This window comes from Podarcis tiliguerta (genome assembly GCF_965153285.1).
Source record: "Podarcis tiliguerta genome assembly, chromosome: 6".
Taxonomy (NCBI): domain Eukaryota; kingdom Metazoa; phylum Chordata; class Lepidosauria; order Squamata; family Lacertidae; genus Podarcis; species Podarcis tiliguerta.
The window spans coordinates 14938691-14958492 of NC_139539.1; the positions used below are offsets into that span (position 1 = coordinate 14938691).

Here is a 19802-nt window from a genome sequence, read left to right on the forward strand (position 1 = left end):
ATTTATAATCACACCTTTGAAAGTACTGTTGAAAGTGGCACTGGGATGAGGGAAGGTCGGAGATCTCAGTGACGATGCCCAGGCAATGACCTGGTGGTGCCAGAGACTCGCAGCCCCATTTCAGCTGTGGCCGAGGTTGTGTCGGGGTGGATGGGAAGAGAGGTATATCAGCCCAGCAACAAAGCTCTGTGGTTAGAATGTGTAAACTTCATCAAGCACAGCTTGGAGGAAGAACAGTTGCATTCTCCATAACAAACAAGTAACAAGTACACCCAGTTAACAGAAAAAGACTGCCTGGAATGGCGCAGCCATAGACCTCTGACCTTTTGCTTTTTAAGTCTAATTTTGCACATCCATGGATGAAGGAAGCACATGTTGGCCATTTTCTTTCCCTTTGTTTTTGTCATGCGAGCCATTGCGGCCTTTTAGGCTGTTCTGCATTTGCTGCTGTTTTTAATTCCGTTTAATGGCATGATATTTTGTTGGGTTTTATGATTTAACTGTTAGCTGCCTTGGTGGGACGGGTGGGGTGCAGTCCATTTTTGCAGTGGAAAGGCTGATTAGAAATATTTTAATAAAGAAAATAAAACGTTTGGGTTTTTTTTCTTTTTGCAAATGCAGAGCAAACAAAAGGTGGTGGTGACTTGCAGGGTGGGGGACAGTGAAAATGCAAACCAGTTACTATGGGAGGGAGAAAGTGATATTTAATGTATGTAGGGGTGCAACATGGAGGGAAGGGCTGTAGCTCAGTAGCAGAGCATCACCTTTGGGTACAGAAGGTCCCAGGGTCAATTACTCACATTTCCAACTGGGGCTGGGAGAGACCCCTGCCTGAAACCCTGGAGAGGTGCTGCCAGTCAGTGTAGACAATACTAAACTACATGGGCTGACTGTGTGTATAAGGCAGCTTCCTATGTTCCTATGAAGGTTCTCGGGAGCAGACTGCACAACCAAGAGGCAGAAACAACAAGATCCATGAAATGATAAGAAGCAAACTGTATGGGTTGTAACTGAGAGATGTTGGTGCCATCCTATGGCATGTTTACATAATGGTTAATTTAGCCTTGAATAAATGAGTCCAGCTAACTCTTCATTAGAGAGTCTGATGCTGGCGATAAGCTTTTATTCTGTGCGAGTATCCTTTGCAGAGGATGGGAACTAGACAGCCACAGAGCCAACGTCAGATGATTCAAAGGTATTACTAAGATCTGTAATGTGCCCTTCAAGTTTACCCCCGCTGATTGGTGACTCAACTATTATAGGGTCATTGGGAGCAACGGACCCTGGTACATGAGTCACAGAGGTCATGCAGCTGCCCATGGCAGCCCTGCTAAAAGACAGGCTCGTTAGGCATATATTTCTGTTTATTCTTAGCACTTGTTTCCTTACCTCAGTCTGCTATCTAGCGCTTGCTTCCTTGCCACTTCAGTAACTCCATGATCTTTGTAAAGGTGTTTGGCCAGCAGGCGGATGTCTGTGTCAGTAAGGAATTCTTACTCAGATGCACCTGGAGCCATTAATGTGCATGTGGATGAAACTAACGAGCAAACTCAGTCCAGACAGGCTGGAAGTGCTGATGGTCCTTGAGTCATTTGACTTCAGAGGCTGTGCTTTGCCTGCTCTTGATGGGGTTGCGTTCAATTTCACAGCCCGGGAGAGCCGTTTAGGTGCAGCCCTGGGGCATCTGTGCCCAGTTGTGCTTTTTATCAACTCTGGTTGGTGCTCCAGCTTTGCCCCCTCCTGGGTAAAAGCAACCTAGTCATACATTGATACCTGTGCCTTGGCAAAATAATAATAATTATAATAATAATTATTATTATTATTATTATTATTATTATTTATATCCCACCTTCCCCAGCCAAAGCTGGGCTCAGAGCAGCTAACAACAGTAAAATAGTACAGCATTCTAAAATCAATTCATTATAAAATCAGTTCAAATCAAATTAATAGCAACCATTGGGCTAGAGTTCTGTGAAGAATTACTAAAGGAGGGGGTCAGGCTGTGTCTTGGCCAAAGGCCTGGTGGAACAGCTCTGTCTTGCAGGCCCTGCGGAAAGATGTCAAGTCCCGCAGGGCCCTAGTCTCTTGTGACAGAGCGTTTCACCAGATCGGAGCCACAGCCGAAAAAGCCGTGGCTCTGGTTGAGGCCAGCCTAACCTCTCTGTGGCCCAGGACCTCCAAGGTGTTTTGTTTGAAGACCGTAAGGTCCTCCATGGGACATACCATCTAAATTGTTTGGGTGTCTGCTCATGTGAAAAGGTGGGGGGCTGCCCTCTGTTTCTCTATGCCTGTTGCTCTCAGTGAGAGCCTGTTGGATTAAGCCAATGGCCCACTTAGCCCAGCACCAGATGCCAGTGGAAACCCCACAAGCTGGACACAAGCTCAGGAGCCCTCCATCCTCCTGTGGTTTCCTGCAGCTGGTATTCAGAAGCACTACTGCCTCCAACTGTGGGGAGCAGAGCGGAAACATCAAGTAGCCTTTGACATGCCTCTCCTCCATGAATTGGTCCAGTCCTCTTTTAAAGCCATCTAGGTTGGTGGAGAAATTTGAAGTGGGCAACTTCTTCTATAATCACCCTCCAGGGTTCTAAATCATGTGGGGAGCCTCTACAAGTTGAGCATAAGACTGCCTATGGGTGGTAGACCGGTTGTTAACTATATTCCCATGTACTGAATGTATCTTACTGGTGCTTAAAGAGATGTGCCGACTTCTATGCAGGCTGGAGAGCAGCGTTTCCATTGTTCTAGGCACTTTTTGGGACAGGGAATTTCATTAATGCAAGCAGTATTGCACCTAAGGTTTCACATTAAAACTGCCACTGCCTCCCCACTTCCAGCCACTCTCTGACTACTGGAGAAGGGACCCTCATATTATGGGGGCAGGCAGGGGAAGTATGGTTTTGGGTTTTTTTGCAGTCTTAGATGAGGACTAGACCATGTGAAAAATGAATACAGTGGTACCCCGCAAGACGAATGCCTCGCAAGACGGAAAACCCGCTAGACGAAAGGGTTTTCCGTTTTTCGATGCACTTCGCAGGACGAGTTTCCCTATGGGCTTGCTTCACAAGACGAAAATGTCTTGCGAGTCTTGAGATTTTTTTTCGCTCCCCACCCCCTTTTTCTAAGCCGCTAAACTGCTAATAGCCTTTTAGCAGCTAATCTGCTAAGCCGCTAAGCCTTTAATAGCCTTTAATAGCCGCTAAACCGCTAATAGCGCTAATCCGCTAAGCCGCTAATAGGGTTGCTTTGCAAGACGAAAAAACCGCTAGACGAAGAGACTCGCAGAACGAATTAATTTCGTCTTGCGAGGCACCACTGTATAAGGTTTTAACTGCAGTTCATTCTTTTTCAGCTTTGTATTCTTGTTATTAAAAAAGCACGCCTAGAAATTCCATTGTAGTGCCTATAACCTAGGTTTAAGGTGCCATTTAGCTCCTAGCTTTCATATCTCAGTTTCTTAACACTGCTGGAGAGCTGGAGTGCACACTCCTCGTACAGTCAGCATGTCTGTACACCAGACGTGCACCCTCTTAAATATTTTTCTGCAAGAGTAGTGGGTCTCTATACTGTTGGTAGAATCCCTACCCAACCATACCCTCCCCCATTGTCTGTGTCCACATTCAGACATATACCACTCTGCTCATATAGAAGTAGGATGTTTTATGGTTCGCCCAAAAAGTACGGGTGCCATTAAGTGTGTGTTTTGTTTTTGCAGTGGAGCATGACAAGGAGTTCTATCACCAGCGCAGCCATCGCCGCGAATTCCGGTTTGACCTCTCCAGAATCCCCGAGGGTGAAACAGTGACTGCTGCTGAGTTTCGGATTTACAAGGACTATATCCGAGAACGTTTTGATAATGAAACATTCCAGATCAGTGTCTACCAGGTCCTCCAGGAACACCCAGGAAGGTGAGTGACTGAGGAAAGACCCCAGCCTGAGCTGGGTGTGTGTGTGTGTGTGTGTGTGTTTGTGTATGTATGTGTAAAGACAAGAGCCAATAATTGCGCGAGTGGCTGGAACAATTGCATGGCATCTCATCCCATAATTCTCATATCTGAATGTGTAAACTCAACCTTTTCAGACTGTCACTGTTTGAGAAGATGCAAAGCAATTTGAAAGCTCTGTCTGTGATGGTTGTTGATCCACAATGGCTGTTTCACACATGCAAACTATCCCTTAAGGTGGCAGCTGAGAAGCACACATAGGGTGAACTCAGCCTTGGTCTAAGAGAATCAAGGACTGACATATTTCGATGTATGTTGTGCCAGTTTGTGGACCTGGCAGAAAGATTAGAATAGAAAGGTTTTGATTATTTGAAATGTGAAGAGAGAAATATAACATGGAGAGGAATTTCCTGGGCTAGCCTATGCAAAAAAACCCCGACCAGGACATTAACTGAGGGCCACTGGGAATGCAAGAGACCTGTCCTTCCCTGCTTCCCTGAGGTGTGAACAGAGACGGGAGATTTGGAAGGTTGCTAGGGTAACTGGGTGTGAGCTGACAGGAAAAGGGTGTTTTTAACTAGGTGTGCTGGGAAGAAGAAGGGACAAAAAAAGAGAAAGAGAGATCCATCTTGGGCAGGCTGGCTGAAGGCAGGCTGGGAGAGATGCCTTGGACTCGAGTGAACAGTAAGACTGATGAGTGGCTCTGTTTTCACAGGTGTCTGGCTTGACCCAACTGCACAGACACTGCTGTTATATCTTATAGCTGAGCACTCAAAGAGGGCTTATTAGGCCAGATACTAGAGAGACCCTCCTCGAGACCTGGTTCACCCAAAGCCTTTTCATGCACACATTTGCACCAGGCTTGGTTGGAGGCTCGGAAAGCACGGGCTGGATCCTGACTCCAATCTTGCCAGTTGCCCGACGCTGCTCAGCGTTAGTTGCGAAACGGGGCGAGGAACCTTCCTTCCCCTTTGACTTAATGTGACTTTCGTACGGCGTAACTGATTGATTGGCATGCCCTTTGATTTTATTTTGCATTGCGCCTTCTGCATTTAGGAAACCGGATGAATAACAAATTGAGTTTGGTTGGTGTTTTTCTTGACGAAAAAGGATGATGGAAGAAGTGAGTTGTTTAGCTTGGAAGGAGTTTCGTGATCGCGGACGCTCGTCTTCCAGCACTCGGTCCCACTCTTTGGAGGCTAGAGCAGGGAGCGCTAATCCATTATTGCTGTAGAGTAAAATTATTGGTCACCAGGGTAGGAAAGTTCCAAAAGTGTGTGCATATGGTAAGGAGGACTCCCTTTGATCTCTCTCACTGAGGGCTTCCCCCTCCAGGCCTGCTGTTTGCCCAGGACTATAACTAACTACAGGAAAACAAACGCATTATACAATTTCCCAGGCTGACTCACGGCGTGCAGTGACATGCGTCATGTCGGCATGGGAGCTTTTCTTTCTTAAAGGCTGGAATTTTTTCCCCTGTGTAGGTTTAATAATAAAAGCAGTGGCTTTCAAGAAGTGGCTGCTTTTCTCCCCGTTTCTCTCCCTCCCCCTTTAAACTTTCGTGAATCGTGGTTTGTGGGTGAAGGAGATGAGTCAAGCAGTAAAGGAAGCATGAGAGCCTTTCACCTCTGGAAATTCCACACCAGATGCTGGTGTTTGAGTCCAAGAGCAATGCTTTCTCATCCCTGCTTCCTGTGGGCGTCCTTCGGTCAGATGTTGGTTATGACTTGAAAGCCCCAGGATGCGTTTCAGTGGCAGAAACCTGGCGAACGAGTTGTGTGGTCTCCTTGATGCAAACCAGTAGAGGGAGGCCTCAAAAGCATTGTCTGTTTCCCAGGCTGGCCTTTTATAAGGGGGAAAGGGAACTCTGGGGCCTGGACTTACAAAGTGTGTCTCAAGCAACCTCAAAAGGTGCCTTATAGCGACGGGTCAAGCTGTTTTTCCAACCATCCCAATGCTATTTGCTCTTGAGCCCTATTAACCCCTAGGATCTTTCTTGATTGCAAGTCTTTCCCATCAACAATTATATTTTATTTATAAAAATATTTTATTTATAAAGATATTTATACTGCCAACCTAGCAGTTCGGAAACATGTCAAAGTGCAAGTAGATAAATAGGTACCGCTCCGGCGGGAAGGTAAACGGCGCTTCCGTGTGCTGCTCTGGTTTGCCAGAGTAAATCAGCGGAGTAAATCTAGGGCTCCTACTAGTGTGTTTGCACCATGCTAACCTTACCCCTCTCCTTCCTGGGGCTCCTTCCTGAAGCAATGCTGACCTGCCATGCAGTCTGCTATTGGTCCTAAAATATGTATCTCAAGTATCGTAGATTAGATGCAGTTTTTACTAAGTTGAAATCTTGGTCTGTTGGGCAGGTTCTGTTTTTGTTCAGAGCCTAATTTTTTATTCAGTTTTTAGGCATTTCACAAACAAGAGGCACACATTTAATTAGTTAAATAATTAAACCATTAAATAAGAGGTATACATTTATAACTCTTTTCAGATAGTTATTGTTATGTACTGAAGTTCTCACCCTGGGCCAGCAGGGGGATACTGTAGATAGTTATGCAAATGAACGATCGAAAGTGACGTTCAGTGATTGGATAGTTTTAGAAAGTTGTTACAGTAACGTGGTACTGGAGCTCTATATGAGCAGGATGACTGAGCCCTTCAGTTCAGTTCTCTTGTGAATGGCCTGTGAATAAACAAGAGCTGTTTGAAGAATCGCTGCATCGTCTGCTATGTCTACCCACTATTTAACAGTTATTGTCTCCTAAAGTGGCTCACCACATTTACTACTACTACTACTACCACCACCACTATTATTATTATTATTATTATTATTATTATTATTATTATTATTATTTATTAATTTACCAGCCTTTCACCCAAAGGTCCCAGGGTGGGTAGCATAATATTAATACACAATAGCAAAAACAGTTCAAAACAACTTAACAGTCACAAAAATAAGATGGGTCCTAAAAATAGACACCTCTTGACAAAAGCCAGGGCAAAGAGGTACGTCTTCAGCATATACCAGAAGCTATATAGTGATATAGCTATAATGAAAAAGAGTCCTGCCATCAGGTTTACAAACTAAACAGGCAAAACCCACAATGGAAAAGGAAAGTCGGGAAGAAGGTAGAGGAGGGAGATTCAGCTCTTTGAAGCTGGAACAAAGTGATGAGCTACAAACATTTATATTCAGTCAGGCTGATTGCCCCTTGTGGGTTGATCTTGCCTGAGTAGCAGTTGGTCCCATGATTCAGGAAAGGGTAAGATCGGCCCAGTATACCTGAAGGAGAGTCTCCACCCCCATTGTTCATCTCGGACACTGAGGTCCAGTGCCGAGGGCCTTCTGGCAGTTCCCTCACTGTGAGAAGTGAGGTTACAGGGAACCAGGCAGAGGGCCTTCTCAGTAGTGGCACCCACCCTGTGGAACGCCCTCCCATCAGATGTCAAGGAAATAAACAACTACCTGACTTTTAGAAAACATCTGAAGGCAGCCCTGTTCAGGGAAGTTTTTAATGTTTGATGTTTTATCATGTTTTTAATATTCGGTTGGGAACCGCCCAGAGAGGCTGAGGAGACCTGGCCGGATGGGCAGGATAAATATTATTATTAGTGAGGTCTTGTTTCTTTGGCTGGTGCATGGGGCCAGAGTGTCCTTTCTCGTTGCTTCTTCAGTCCCCTAGCAACTGGCATTTGGAGCAGAGTTATTTCTGGCAGGGGGCATGGAAGCGACACACGGGAACAGGATGGGGGGGGCACCCCCTTGCCACAATGTTATCCCAGAAAGACAAGGAGTGCCACCCTCCAATGGCCTATTGGTAGAGCATCTTCTTTGCATGTAGAAGGTCCCAGGCTCAAACCCCAGCAGCTCCAGGTAGGGCTGGGAGAGTCCTGGGTCTGAAAACTTGGGGAGCTGCTGCCAGCCAGTGGTCCAACAGCTTCCTGGGTTCCTAAGGCTGTCTCATGAACACACAGCTGGTCTCATCTTTGCCTCTGTTGGAATGATCGCAAAGTAATTAGTTACACAAATATCTATGCAAAGTGTGCACAAGATGTTTGGCAAGATGATACATGAGAGTCAGCAAAACAGACCGAAATTGAAGGTGCCGTGTTTGCATATCCAATTACCAAGCTTGCACAAACAGCCACAATATCTGGGCTAGTAGTATAAACATAGATGTTGTGGTTGTTTGTGCAAGATTGGCATATATTAGCTCTAAGAGCAGTATATTTATATGGAAGCTTTTATAGTTGGACCTGACGTCTGAAAGTAAGTGCATGTGGTTGTGTGTTCACAGGTTGCATTGTTGCTCTGCCTCTCCTGTTCAGCCCCTGAGATGCTCAGTTTATTAGCAGGGGTGACGTCTCTCCTCTATATCATCCTATGTTTACTTGTCTTTGCAAATGCAATCCTATAAATGGCATAAGTCGCAATTCAACGCCGAACGTGTTTTATTTCTCATGATCGTATTGCAATATCACAGTGTGCGTGTTTGCAAGACGGGAAAAGCTCTTGTAGGAACCATAGATAAAAGAATGAAGAAATACCACCTTCTAGTAACATTTCCCCATAAAAAAGGATTGTATATTATGATTACATATTATGATGTTTTCATTTATGCATTGCTGCTTATGAAGCATCTCAAAGCAGTTTCCCAACACAATAAAACATATATAAAAATTGTGTACAGTGGTACCTCGGGTTAAGAACTTAATTCGTTCCGGAGGTCTGTTCTTAACCTGAAACTGTTCTTAACCTGAAGCACCACTTTAACTAATGGGGCCTCCTGCTGCCGCCACGCCGCCAGAACACGATTTCTGTTCTCATCCTGAAGCAAAGTTCTTAACCTGAAGCACTATTTCTGGGTTAGCGGAGTCTGTAACCTGAAGCGTATGTAACCTGAAGCGCATGTAACCCGAGGTACCACTGTATATAAAAAAATTAAAAAGAATTGCACATATTTAAAAACAGTTAAAACAATTAGAGGCAACAACTGATTTATGCTCCTGCATGTGCGCATCGCAGCAACCTGGAAGTGGCCAAGAAATAGGAGGGGCAGAGCAGGCTTATGTGCACTCTGCTATCATGTGCAATGACCCAGAATGCAGCCCCCCCCCCCCAAATTGGGGGTTGCCTGTGCATATAGATATAGATAGATATAATTTCACATCTCCTACAGATTCTAACTAGAATATACTGCATTTACTTGACTCTAACGTTCCCCTTTTTTGGACAAATTTCGTTGCGAAAATTAAGATGCGCATTAGATTCAGTGGCACATTTACATTCACCAGCAAATACTTTTTTGGGTTTCAAGGTTCTGAAAATTGAGGTGCACATTAGACTCAATGGTGCATTAGACTCAAGTAAATACGGTCCTTCTCTAACTGTTGAAAAAGGAAGGTCTTCAACAGATGCCATAAGGCAATAGAGATGTTGCCTTTCTGAGATGTAACATGAGGGAATTTCAAACGGGTGGTGCTGCCACACTGATGGCCCGATTCCGACATCATCTGGAATGGACCTCCTGGTAAGATGGCGCCTTCCAGATGCCCTTTCTTGCAGACTGTAGCGATTGGCTCAGCATACAAGGGGTGAGATGGTCCTTTGTGCTGATGCATAAATTGAGCAACGATTCACACGTGCGCGGACATCACTTGATAACTTTCAGATGAGCTCCCTCCTTTCTTAGTTGTGAAGTATTGTCTTCTGAAGGCAAATGTTGGTTGATATGAAACTCTGTTTGCAGTATTTGTTCTGTGGAATGCAACAGAAGAACATGCAACAGGATGTCACTGAAACCTTAAAATTACAAAGCGTCCTGAAGTAGGGCTGGGTTTGAAGACTGCTTGGAAGCCATTCTTTATTTGGGGGCACACGTGAACAGTTCTCAGTACCTTCTCTCTCCACCCACTCACTTAAAATCTAAACTGCGTGAGGAAAGCGTATGCCTTAGGCTATCCTGTCTTAAAATATTTACAAGCGTCCCAGTAAGAATAATTTTCAAGTAAAGCAAGTAAAGCAGATGTATGGTTTAAATGTCACATTCAAATGAAACAATAGTTCTACCAGTTCTATATAATTTGTTTACTTACAGTACAGTCTTATATATCTCTATCCAGCTCCTGCCAACCAAGCAGTTGAAAAGCATGCCAGTGCAAGTAGATAAATAGGTACCACTGTGGTGGGAAGGTAAACGGTGTTTCCGTGCGCTCTGGCACTTGTCACAGTCCTCCGGGCGCCAGTAGCGGTTTGGTCGTGCTGGCCACATGAGCTGTAAAGCTGTCTGTGGACAAACGCCGGCTCCCTCGGCCCTAAGCAAGGTGAGCACCACAACCCCATAGTCGCCTTTGACTGGACTTAACGGTCCAGGGGTCCTTTACCTTTACCTTTTACCCAAGAAAGAATTGCAGCTTAGTATTCTTTTAATATGTTCTTTTTATGCATTATCTGTTGGCCAGCCTGTGTATGTGTGTGTTTTGTCTGTATCCGTTAGAGAGTTGGTGTGATTGCTGCCTGCCTGGGTTTTTTGGCTGATTGCAATGTGTGGTATTGTTTGGCTGCTGCCTGAGGTGTTGTGGTCCAGAGTCTACCTCAGTATAAAGACAGACTTGACTGTAAGCAGCAGAGTCGGCACCAAAGCGTGTGGTTTCTTCCCGTAAATTATAAACTTTTGCAATTTTTTGGAGGGCTAAATGTCATAAATGCTTTTTGGTTTTTTATTTCATTTGCCTATTCCATCTCTTTGGTGCTACCCTTTAGGTCAGAGATTACCCAATGTTGTTGGACTCCCATTTCCTCTTAACCCCAGTAAGCATGACAAGTGGTCAGGGAATTACAGCCCCAACAACATCTAGAGGGCATCCTGTCTGCTATTCCTGCTGTATATGGTTTATCCGTGGTTGCTTTTAGTATTGTTTAAATGTAATAAAATGTAGTAATATGTCCTAAAATCCTAATGATTTTCTCTCCTTTTTCTTTATCCCTCTCTAGGGATTCAGATTTGTACTTGCTCGACACTCGGACAATTTGGGCTGCGGAGGAAGGCTGGCTAGTGTTTGATATTACAGCAACTAGTAATCACTGGGTGGTCAACCCACAACACAACCTCGGCTTGCAGCTATCAGTGGAAAGCATAGATGGTATGTTTCAGAAAGGTCATCGCTGACAAATCTCTACTTTGGCTTCCCATCCTGCAGTTTATGGCTAGTGGCAACATTTTCATATCCCAACCCTCCATTCTTGCTGCCCAGATTTGTTCATCTTTCCTGCCTCCCGTACATGGGCCAGATTAATAACGGAGCTCTACTGGAGCAGCTCCACAGGAACCAGATAGTTTCAAAGACTGTCACTTTGGCATTCATTTGCTTTTGAAAAAAGGATGATGCTGTCCCTCATGATTGTTGATAAGAGTTTGGATGGACCCAGCCTACTGAAGTCTTAGAAGTAGTTTTCCATGCTTTATATAGGTATCTGCTGCTTTCCTATGACTATTACTTCATGTCCTTCTAGTGTCCACTTGACATCTACCATCCTTATATATGTTTCCCCTTCCATCCAGCATTATGGTCCTTCCCTTTTGATGCTTCCTTCAGCAGCTTCTTGGAATACTTCCAGAGGCATTGGGTGAAATTCAGCATCACACTCTTGCCAATCGTCTGTGCAAACATTCCGGCTAGTCAGGAGGAACAATATCTTCTCCCTGCGCACTGTTCTAGGGTTCTCCTGACCCACCCAGAGCCATTTTTTTTGCAGGGGAGATGGGTGCAGGTGGAAGATAGGGGAGGAAACCCCATTGCTCAAGTGTTGCCCTGGTACAGGGCGTCTGCTGATGGAGCTGGTTAGACCACTCCTACCCACTGTCTTGCAGCAGGTAATAATCCCAGCAGAATTAGGGTTCTGATCGGCAAGGGACCAGCAGCAAGCAGGGTCAAGTGAGACCAGGTTGAGCAGTTAGTTCCACACCCTGGTGGGGTTTAAGACTGGGTAGCTCTATGGGAATGTTGGTTTAGTGACAGGTAACCTTGGACACGGGTGGCACTGTGGGTTAAACCACAGAGCCTAGGACTTGCCGATCAGAAGGTCGGCGGTTCGAATCCCCGCGACGGGGTGAGCTCCCGTTGCTCAGTTCCTTCTTCTGCCAATCTAGCAGTTCGAAAGCACGTCAAAGTGCAAGTAGATAAATAAGTACCGCTCCGGCGGGAAGGTAAATGGCGTTTCCGTGTGCTGCTCTGGTTCGCCAGAAGCGGCTTAGTCATGCTGGCCACATGACCCAGAAGCTGTACGCCGGCTCCCTTGGCCAATAAAGCAAGATGAGTGCCGCATCCCCAGAGTCGGCCACGACTGGACCTAATGGTCAGGGGTCCCTTTACCTTTACCTTAACCTTGGACTGAGCCTCCCATGGACAAGCTGGGGGCAATGATCTGGACCAATTGACATTTCCATAGTATTTTAGAATTATAAGCCAATTCTGAGCTGTAGCTACAGGGGTGCTACCCACCTGGTTTGTGTGTGTGTGTGTGTGTGTGTACGCAAATGTATGTGGGGGGTACTGAGCTGGGTCTTTGGCCACTTAGGTATTTAAAAATTCCAACACAGTATATTCAAGGCCAGCACCAGATTCAGGTGGTAACATCCTTGAATCCTTAGAGGGAATGCACCCCCAGGCTGAATGTTTCTTCCAGGTGCAACAGAACTCCCAGCCAACAAACGTAATCCATTTTATCAGGGATGACTTCCGTTTATTCACCCTAACCAGCTCCAAAGTGGTCCCCCAGACACAGGTTCATTGCCCCCATTGCCTCTCTAGCATTTAAAGATTTAAATGTGAAACAGAACAATGCGATTGGTGACATCTTGGCCCCAGACCCTGGACCCATTTCTGTTTTTTTTTTGGCAACATTCAGAACACCCTGTCCCTGCCCTCACCAGAAACAGACTTCCCTTTTTCCAAACCAAGCACGAATGAAAACCAGGAGGAACAAGGAGATCCATTATATGGGTAGTAGCTTAGCCGAGGAACAGATGGAATGCATGGCATTGACACGGCCCTTGGTGTCCATCCCAGTTGTCCCATGGAGACCTTGGTCAGCCCAAGCCGAGTTGTTTTGAAGTGTTGTTTGAAACGATAATGAAAGACATTAGTTCATATTTAATAGCAATCCCGATTCCTTTGTATCAGCGCCAGCGAGATCCAGCAACGATAGGAAAGGAAAGGGAATTTTAAAGGCTCTTTGTTTACTCTTAGAAAGTTTGGATAAAGTGAAGCAATGCGAGAGAGGCTGAAGTAATTTTTTAGCCTGGGGCATTCTGTCATCTTCTAAGCACTCTTAATTCTTTCCTCCCTGACAATATGTTGGAGCAGCAGCTGACTTCTCGGAGCTTACTTGGGTTTCTTACTTATTACGGGTTCACATCCTGTTTGTCTCATTGCGGAGGAAAGGAAAGCAGAGCCTGAACCTCTGTGCATTTGCTTGGCACTAAGTCTCGTTGAGTTTAATGGGACTCGCTCCCAAGGAACTGTGCATCGAATTATATAGCCTTCAAGGTGCTGAAGCCTAAGGAGAGTCATTGGAGAATATGGTTGTCTCTTTACATTTAATTGTGGGACATCAGTATCGGTTTTTAAGTCCTTAAGGCCTCAGTCCTGTATACCTGAAGGAGCGTCTCCACCCCCATCGTTCTGCCCGGACACTGAGGTCCAGAACAGAGGGCCTTTTGGAGGTTCCCTCACTTCAAGAAGCAAAGCTACAGGGAACCAGACAGAGGGCCTTCTCGGTAGTGGCGCCCGCCCTGTGGAACGCCCTCCCATCAGATGTCAAAGCGATAAACAACTACCTGACATTTAGAAGACATCTGAAGGCAGCCCTGTTCAGAGAAGTTTTTAATGTGTAACGCTGCACTGTTTTTAACACTTGATTGGGAGCCGCCCAGAGTGGCTGGGGAAACTCAGCCAGATGGGCGGGGTATAAATAATAAATTATTATTATTATATTATTACTAAAGAACCGTTGTTGTTTAAATAATGCAACCATTTGAGCATACGAATAGCCACGCAAGATCAGCCCCAAAGCACATTTAGTTCGGTATCCTGTTCTCCTATAATTGGCAGCCAATAATAAGATTCTAAATTGACCCAGCCTGCTGTAAATACTTTGAATTTGCCTAGGCGAGAGCAGGTCAAAAGAGCAGTGATCCCCTTTCTTGTGGCATCTTACTTAAAAGTCGACCCATTTAAATGAACGAACATGGCCAAGTTAGGTCCATTAATTTCAATGGATCTGCTCTGAGTAAAACTTAGTGGACTACCACAATATATTTGTTTAGACTTCTTTCCCACTTTTCCTCAATGAGCTCCAAGTGGCACACATGGTTCTCTCCCTCCCCATTTCATCATCACAACTCTTTGAGGTAGGCTAGCCTGAGAAGGTGAATGACCGGCTCACAGTCACCCCAGTGAACTTCATGGCAGAGTGATGATATGCCCTGGTATTGCGTGTCCTGGCTCAACACACTAACCACTATACCACACTGCCTTTAGGCTGCAGCATCGAGAACAATCAACCCTGGCTTGTGGAAATACACAGATCTGAATAGCCAGGCATAGTCCAGCTTGCACACCGAAGTTCAAAAGTTGGCGTCAGTAAGCAAAATATATTGGAAAGACTAAAGCCATTTCTTGCCCTCAAGCGCAATCTATCCGGAATGGCACTGGACTTCATTTAAGATGAGACGTTTTTATTTTAAGCCAATAACCTTCCAGTGAGAATTTAGTGTTCCGCTGAGCCTAGTTTTTATGGTTTCTTTTTTAACAGGATCACATCAAATTCTAAGCTGCTGAACTCAAAGAAACCTCTCTTAAAAGCAAAAAAGCAAAATAAATACTGTAAATAAATAATAATAATAATAAAAACCCAGGGAAGTCTAATATTGAAGCTGACCTAGCATAACATAACATTTGCTTCAGTTTGGGCACCGTGGCATATAACACAACATTTGTTGTGTTGAAGCATTGCTTGCGAGAAAAGCTGCCATAATTTCAGGGCCCAGTTTTTGATCCTAAATCTAGTGAGATAGGCTTTGGGAGCAAACCAGAAGAGTAAAAAAAATCTGTAACCACTGACTTGTGGGGACATCTTTCAGAGAAGAAAGGGCAAAGGAGTAAACTCTTCACAAATCCAGAGTAGAGCCCCTAAGATAACAACAACAACAAAAAATAACAACAATTTATTATTTGTACCCCGCCCATCTGGCTGGGTTTCCCCAGCCACTCTTGGGCGGCTTCCAACAAAGATTAAAAATACATCAAAATGTCACACATTAAAAACTGCCCTGATCAGGGCTGCCTTCAGATGTTTTCTAAATGACAGGTAGTTGTTTATCTCTTTGACATCTGATGGGAGGGCGTTGCACAGGGTGGGCGCCACTACCGAGAAGGCCCTCTGCCTGGTTCCCTGTAGCTTTGCTTCTTGAAGTGAGGGAACCTCCAAAAGGCCCTCTGTTCTGGACCTCAGCGTCCGGGAAGAACAATGGGGGTGGAGACCCTCCTTCAGGTATACTGGGCCGAGGCCGTTTAGGGCTTTAAAGGTCAACACCAACACTTTAAATTGTGCTCGGAAACGTACTGGGAGCCAATGTAGCTTTTTCAAGACCGGTGTTATGTGGTCTCGGCGGCCGCCCCCAGTCACCAGCCTAGCTGCCGCATTCTGGATTATTTGTAGTTTCCGGGTCATCTTCAAAGGTAGCCCCACGTAGAGTGCATTGCAGTAATCCAAGCGGGAAATAACTAACTAGAAATGAGAAAGAGGGAAAGGATTTGCTGAATTAGCTAATTTGAACTAGAAAACAAAAAAAGGGAGGTGTGAGGAAGTCGAGGAAACAAGTAAACGAAAGATAAAGATATGGAAATTGGATGTGTTTTTAAATGTTTTTTTGCTTTTTCTTGTTGTTTTGATGTATTGTTTTTTCTTTCTATATTCGATGTATTGTTTGTTAATTTTTTATTGTTTCTCTCATATTTTCTTTCTGTAACTATAAAACTTCTAATAAATATTATTATTAAAAAAAAAAGATAACTAACTAGAGCATGCACCACTTTGGCGAGTGCCTTGCATCCCACCTTCTGGCAATTCCTGTAGCCAGGATGGTGCCAAACATATTGCTCTGCTTTCCTTTGGACCACGTCAGCGAGACTGAGAGAGGGGTCCTGTCATCTGGGCAGCCCAGGACCTCCATACACACAGGCTTGCACCCTGGGGTGGTTATTTGGTGTTGCAGATGCAGCAAAAAGAGAGCAGGGGGCAGCAGTTAGGAGTTACCAGTCTCTGCAGCCACAGCAGGCGCTGGGATTCTCCAGCAGCTTGACTTCAGCCCTGGAGGCTCACTCCGCTGTCTCTTGAGACAAATGGATGCCCACGACAAGTTTTTAAGTTAGCCTCAGCGTGCTTCTGGAAAGCCATGGGAGTTTAGCTTGTGTGTTTGCAAGTCCAGCTATTTGCCTTCCTGCTCTTCCTGGTGCAAATGGGAAGCAGGTAAGACTCCGCTTCAGAGCTAATGGTCTGTCCGTCCCCCGTCTCCTTAGGGCAAAGCATCAATCCCAAGTTAGCTGGTCTTATCGGAAGACACGGCCCGCAAAACAAGCAGCCCTTCACCGTGGCTTTCTTCAAAGCCACAGAGGTGCATCTCCGCAGTATCCGTTCCGCAGGAGGCAAACAGCGGAACCAGAACCGGTCGAAGACGCCAAAGAACCAAGAAGCCTTTCGGGTGTCAAACCTCGGAGGTATGCCGGCATTAGGTGTGTGCTTTCCATAAAGCTAACCCTGGTGGGGAATGCTGTTTAAAAGCTGGAACAATTTCTGTGTCAGGGGCTGAATGCTGCGTGGGACCTTACAGGCTAGCAGTCAGGGTAGAAGATAGGTGGAGCAGGAGTTCCACTGGCTGGGTGGGACCCCACCGGTGGCACTTCTGGCCATCCACAAGTTTGCCGCATTGTGTGCCACAGAACCATCAAGCCATAACGTAACCGTGGTTCCCAACTCTGAGCCAGGCACCAAACTATATGGAGAAATAGGCACCGCATCTTGTGTGCGATGTTACAACTGCCTACCAGAGAGGAGAAGCCTGACTGAGGCTAAAGTGTGAGTGTGTTTTGCCTTTGCCCAGTTAATGAACTGTTAATGAACTGCCATAGGCAAAAGCACTTGAATAAATACAAGCTAGGGTTGTGTAAACACAGAAGCATCGTTTACTTTTCTGAGGTTTTGCCCTGGTTTGAGTGAGATGGCAAAGCTGATTTTGCAAATACAATATGTGGATCAGAGGTAACAATAATTTGTTTCTGGGGGCTTCCTTGATTTTTCACAGGAAACAATAGGCTGCTTAAAATGCTCATTAACAATGTTGCCTATTGTTGAAGCTTATAATACAATAAGTCATGAAGTGTAATGGCGTTCACCTCTCGCAATACTGCCAACAGCTTTTCCTTGCACAGAGTTTGAGGCAGAATTTTGATCCTGCCCCCAACTCAAATTTTGATATGTGCCCACTCAAAAAAAAGGCTGATGTTAAAATGTTCATGTAAGTCACTAGTGAGGGTGACAGAAATTGCCCTTAACTGGGCTGTGTAGTCACTAAAATTGCTGTGTAGTTTGCTGCTGGTCAATCTCAGCTAACATGGTAATTTTTTCCTCTCCTTTTCCTACTCAACACTTTTCAAACTCAGAAAACAGCAGCACTGACCAGAGACAAGCTTGCAAGAAACATGAGCTCTATGTCAGCTTCAGGGATCTTGGCTGGCAGGTAATGCGATTTCTGTGCTTGGAATCAGAGATTTGTGGTGCATTTTTAGTCCTCTGTTGCTATTGTGCCGGTAATGTGAACCCCATGACCCAGTTTTCCAAGTTCTGACCCTTAGAGAAGAGCAGTGGCTAAGCCCATCCTGGCAGTTGCCGCAAACTTCTAATGTACAATAATACCTCCGCAATCGTTTGCCTCGTCTAGTGTCCATTCCGGCGAATGTCTGTGGCAAACCCGGAAGTACTGGAACGGGTTACTTCCGGGTTTGCCGCTCGCGCTTTGCCCTGCGTCCTTTTCAGCTAGTGATCAGGGCTCTGGAATGGATCCCGGTCGCAAAACAAGGTACCACTGTATGTCTGCAAAGTCATAACAATTGGAGGGATGGGGGGGGGTTATTATTGATTGGTGATCAGTCCTGCAGATTTGCAACTCCTTAAGGTCATACTCTCAGCTTAGTTTGTTGAACTCTAATTTGGCTGCCCCCATCTGAAAGTCTGCTGGTTTAATGATGAGCAAATGCCCTCACCAAAATCAGCCACGATTTGATTAGGCCTGCGTACTGAATCTTGAAAAATGTGAAGAGGTTGCTTAATGCCAGTGGGGCGCATGCCCCAAATGCAGTTGTTTTCCAATTTCACAAAAGATTACCTGTGTGTTCAGAAGCAGGTTAACAAATTTGTGTTCTTAGTGGGGTGCCCCAAACACTCCCCCTCCTTGCTCATCTTCAAAGCCATCCTCAAAGACTTCAGGGCATTGCTAGCGATTTACTGAGAGTGATGGCAGATGTAGCATTGAAACAGCAGCCACCAGAAGCCTGCCAGGGAGCCCAAAAGCCAAGTCTGCCTCCCCAATTGGCCATCAACAAGGGGTATTCACTAGTCCTAAAGATGGAAGCTCCACCTAGTTATTGGCTCCAAAAGCCATTGGCAGAACCATCCTTCCAGAATGGGGCCATTTGGTTCCTTCACCAAGTAGCTGGAACTTGATTCCCTTGCACCACCAAAAATGCCCAGCTGCAAAGTGAGAGATACAGTGAAAAATGGTTCTTGATAAGCTGAAGGACCACATTTCCTCCTGAGCAACCTTCTTAGGTTCATCCCACTCATGCCAAGGGAGGAGTGATCAGGCAGGATGCCTTGCTCTTTCCTGATAAACCATGGCTAGCACACTGCTTGTTCCTGATAAACCATGATTAACCAGAAAGTATGGCTTATTATAGAAGGGACGCGGGTGGCGCTGTGGGTGAAACCACAGAGCCTAGGACTTGCCGATCAGAAGGTCGGCGGATCGAATCCCCGCAACGGAATGAGCTCCCGTTGCTCGGTCCCTGCTCCTGTCAACCTAGCAGTTTGAAAGCACCTCAAAGTGCTTCCCGGCGGGAAGGTAAACAGCGTTTCTGTGTGCTGCTCTGGCTCGCCAGAAGCAGCTTACTCATGCTGGCCACATGACCTGAAAGCTGTACGCCGGCTCCCTCGGCCAGTAAAGCGAGATGATCACCGCAACCCCAGAGTCGGCCATGACTGGACCTAATGGTCAGGGGTCCCTTTACCCTTTACCTTTTTTGGCTTATCATTATGTGCAAATGCCTCCATGGTGTAGTCAGAGGTCAGGATGGATCAGCTGAAGCCAGTGCTGTGAACATCTACAAATGTCAAACGTACTGAGGAGTGTTTTACTAAATCTTCTCTTTCTCTGATGTAACCCAGGACTGGATCATTGCTCCAGAAGGTTATGCTGCGTATTATTGCGAGGGAGAGTGTGCCTTTCCATTGAACTCTTACATGAATGCAACAAACCACGCTATTGTACAAACACTGGTAAGCTCATCCTAATGCCCTTTTCGAACAGCTTGACTTAATCCGATCAATGTCTTTCTTTCTTTCTTTCTTTCTTTCTTTCTTTCTTTCTTTCTTTCTTTCTTTCTTTCTTTCTTATCACGCGAGGTGTTAGTCATTGTGGATTTTAACAAGGTGAAATAACCTCTAGATATTATGCTGGGTATTATTTGCACCCGTTTTGAGATTTGCTCAGGTAGGGGCACTTTGAGGAAAAC

General features: G+C 45.5%; 1 protein-coding gene across 2 annotated transcripts in view; it reads left to right on the forward strand.

The window, feature by feature from the left end:
• The window catches only part of BMP7 (bone morphogenetic protein 7), a 79313-nt gene that overhangs the window by 52929 nt on the left and 6582 nt on the right, over nt 1-19802 (forward strand). Inside the window, exons 2-6 of one of the 2 annotated variants that reach the window (XM_083447004.1) lie at nt 3716-3908; nt 10948-11096; nt 16536-16733; nt 17676-17752; nt 19456-19566. In XM_083447004.1, the coding sequence (XP_083303130.1) occupies nt 3716-3908; nt 10948-11096; nt 16536-16733; nt 17676-17752; nt 19456-19566 (728 nt within the window). Of the gene's footprint in view, nt 1-3715; nt 3909-10947; nt 11097-16535; nt 16749-17675; nt 17753-19455; nt 19567-19802 lie in introns of both variants that reach the window. The other variant, XM_083447003.1, reaches the window with a different exon arrangement.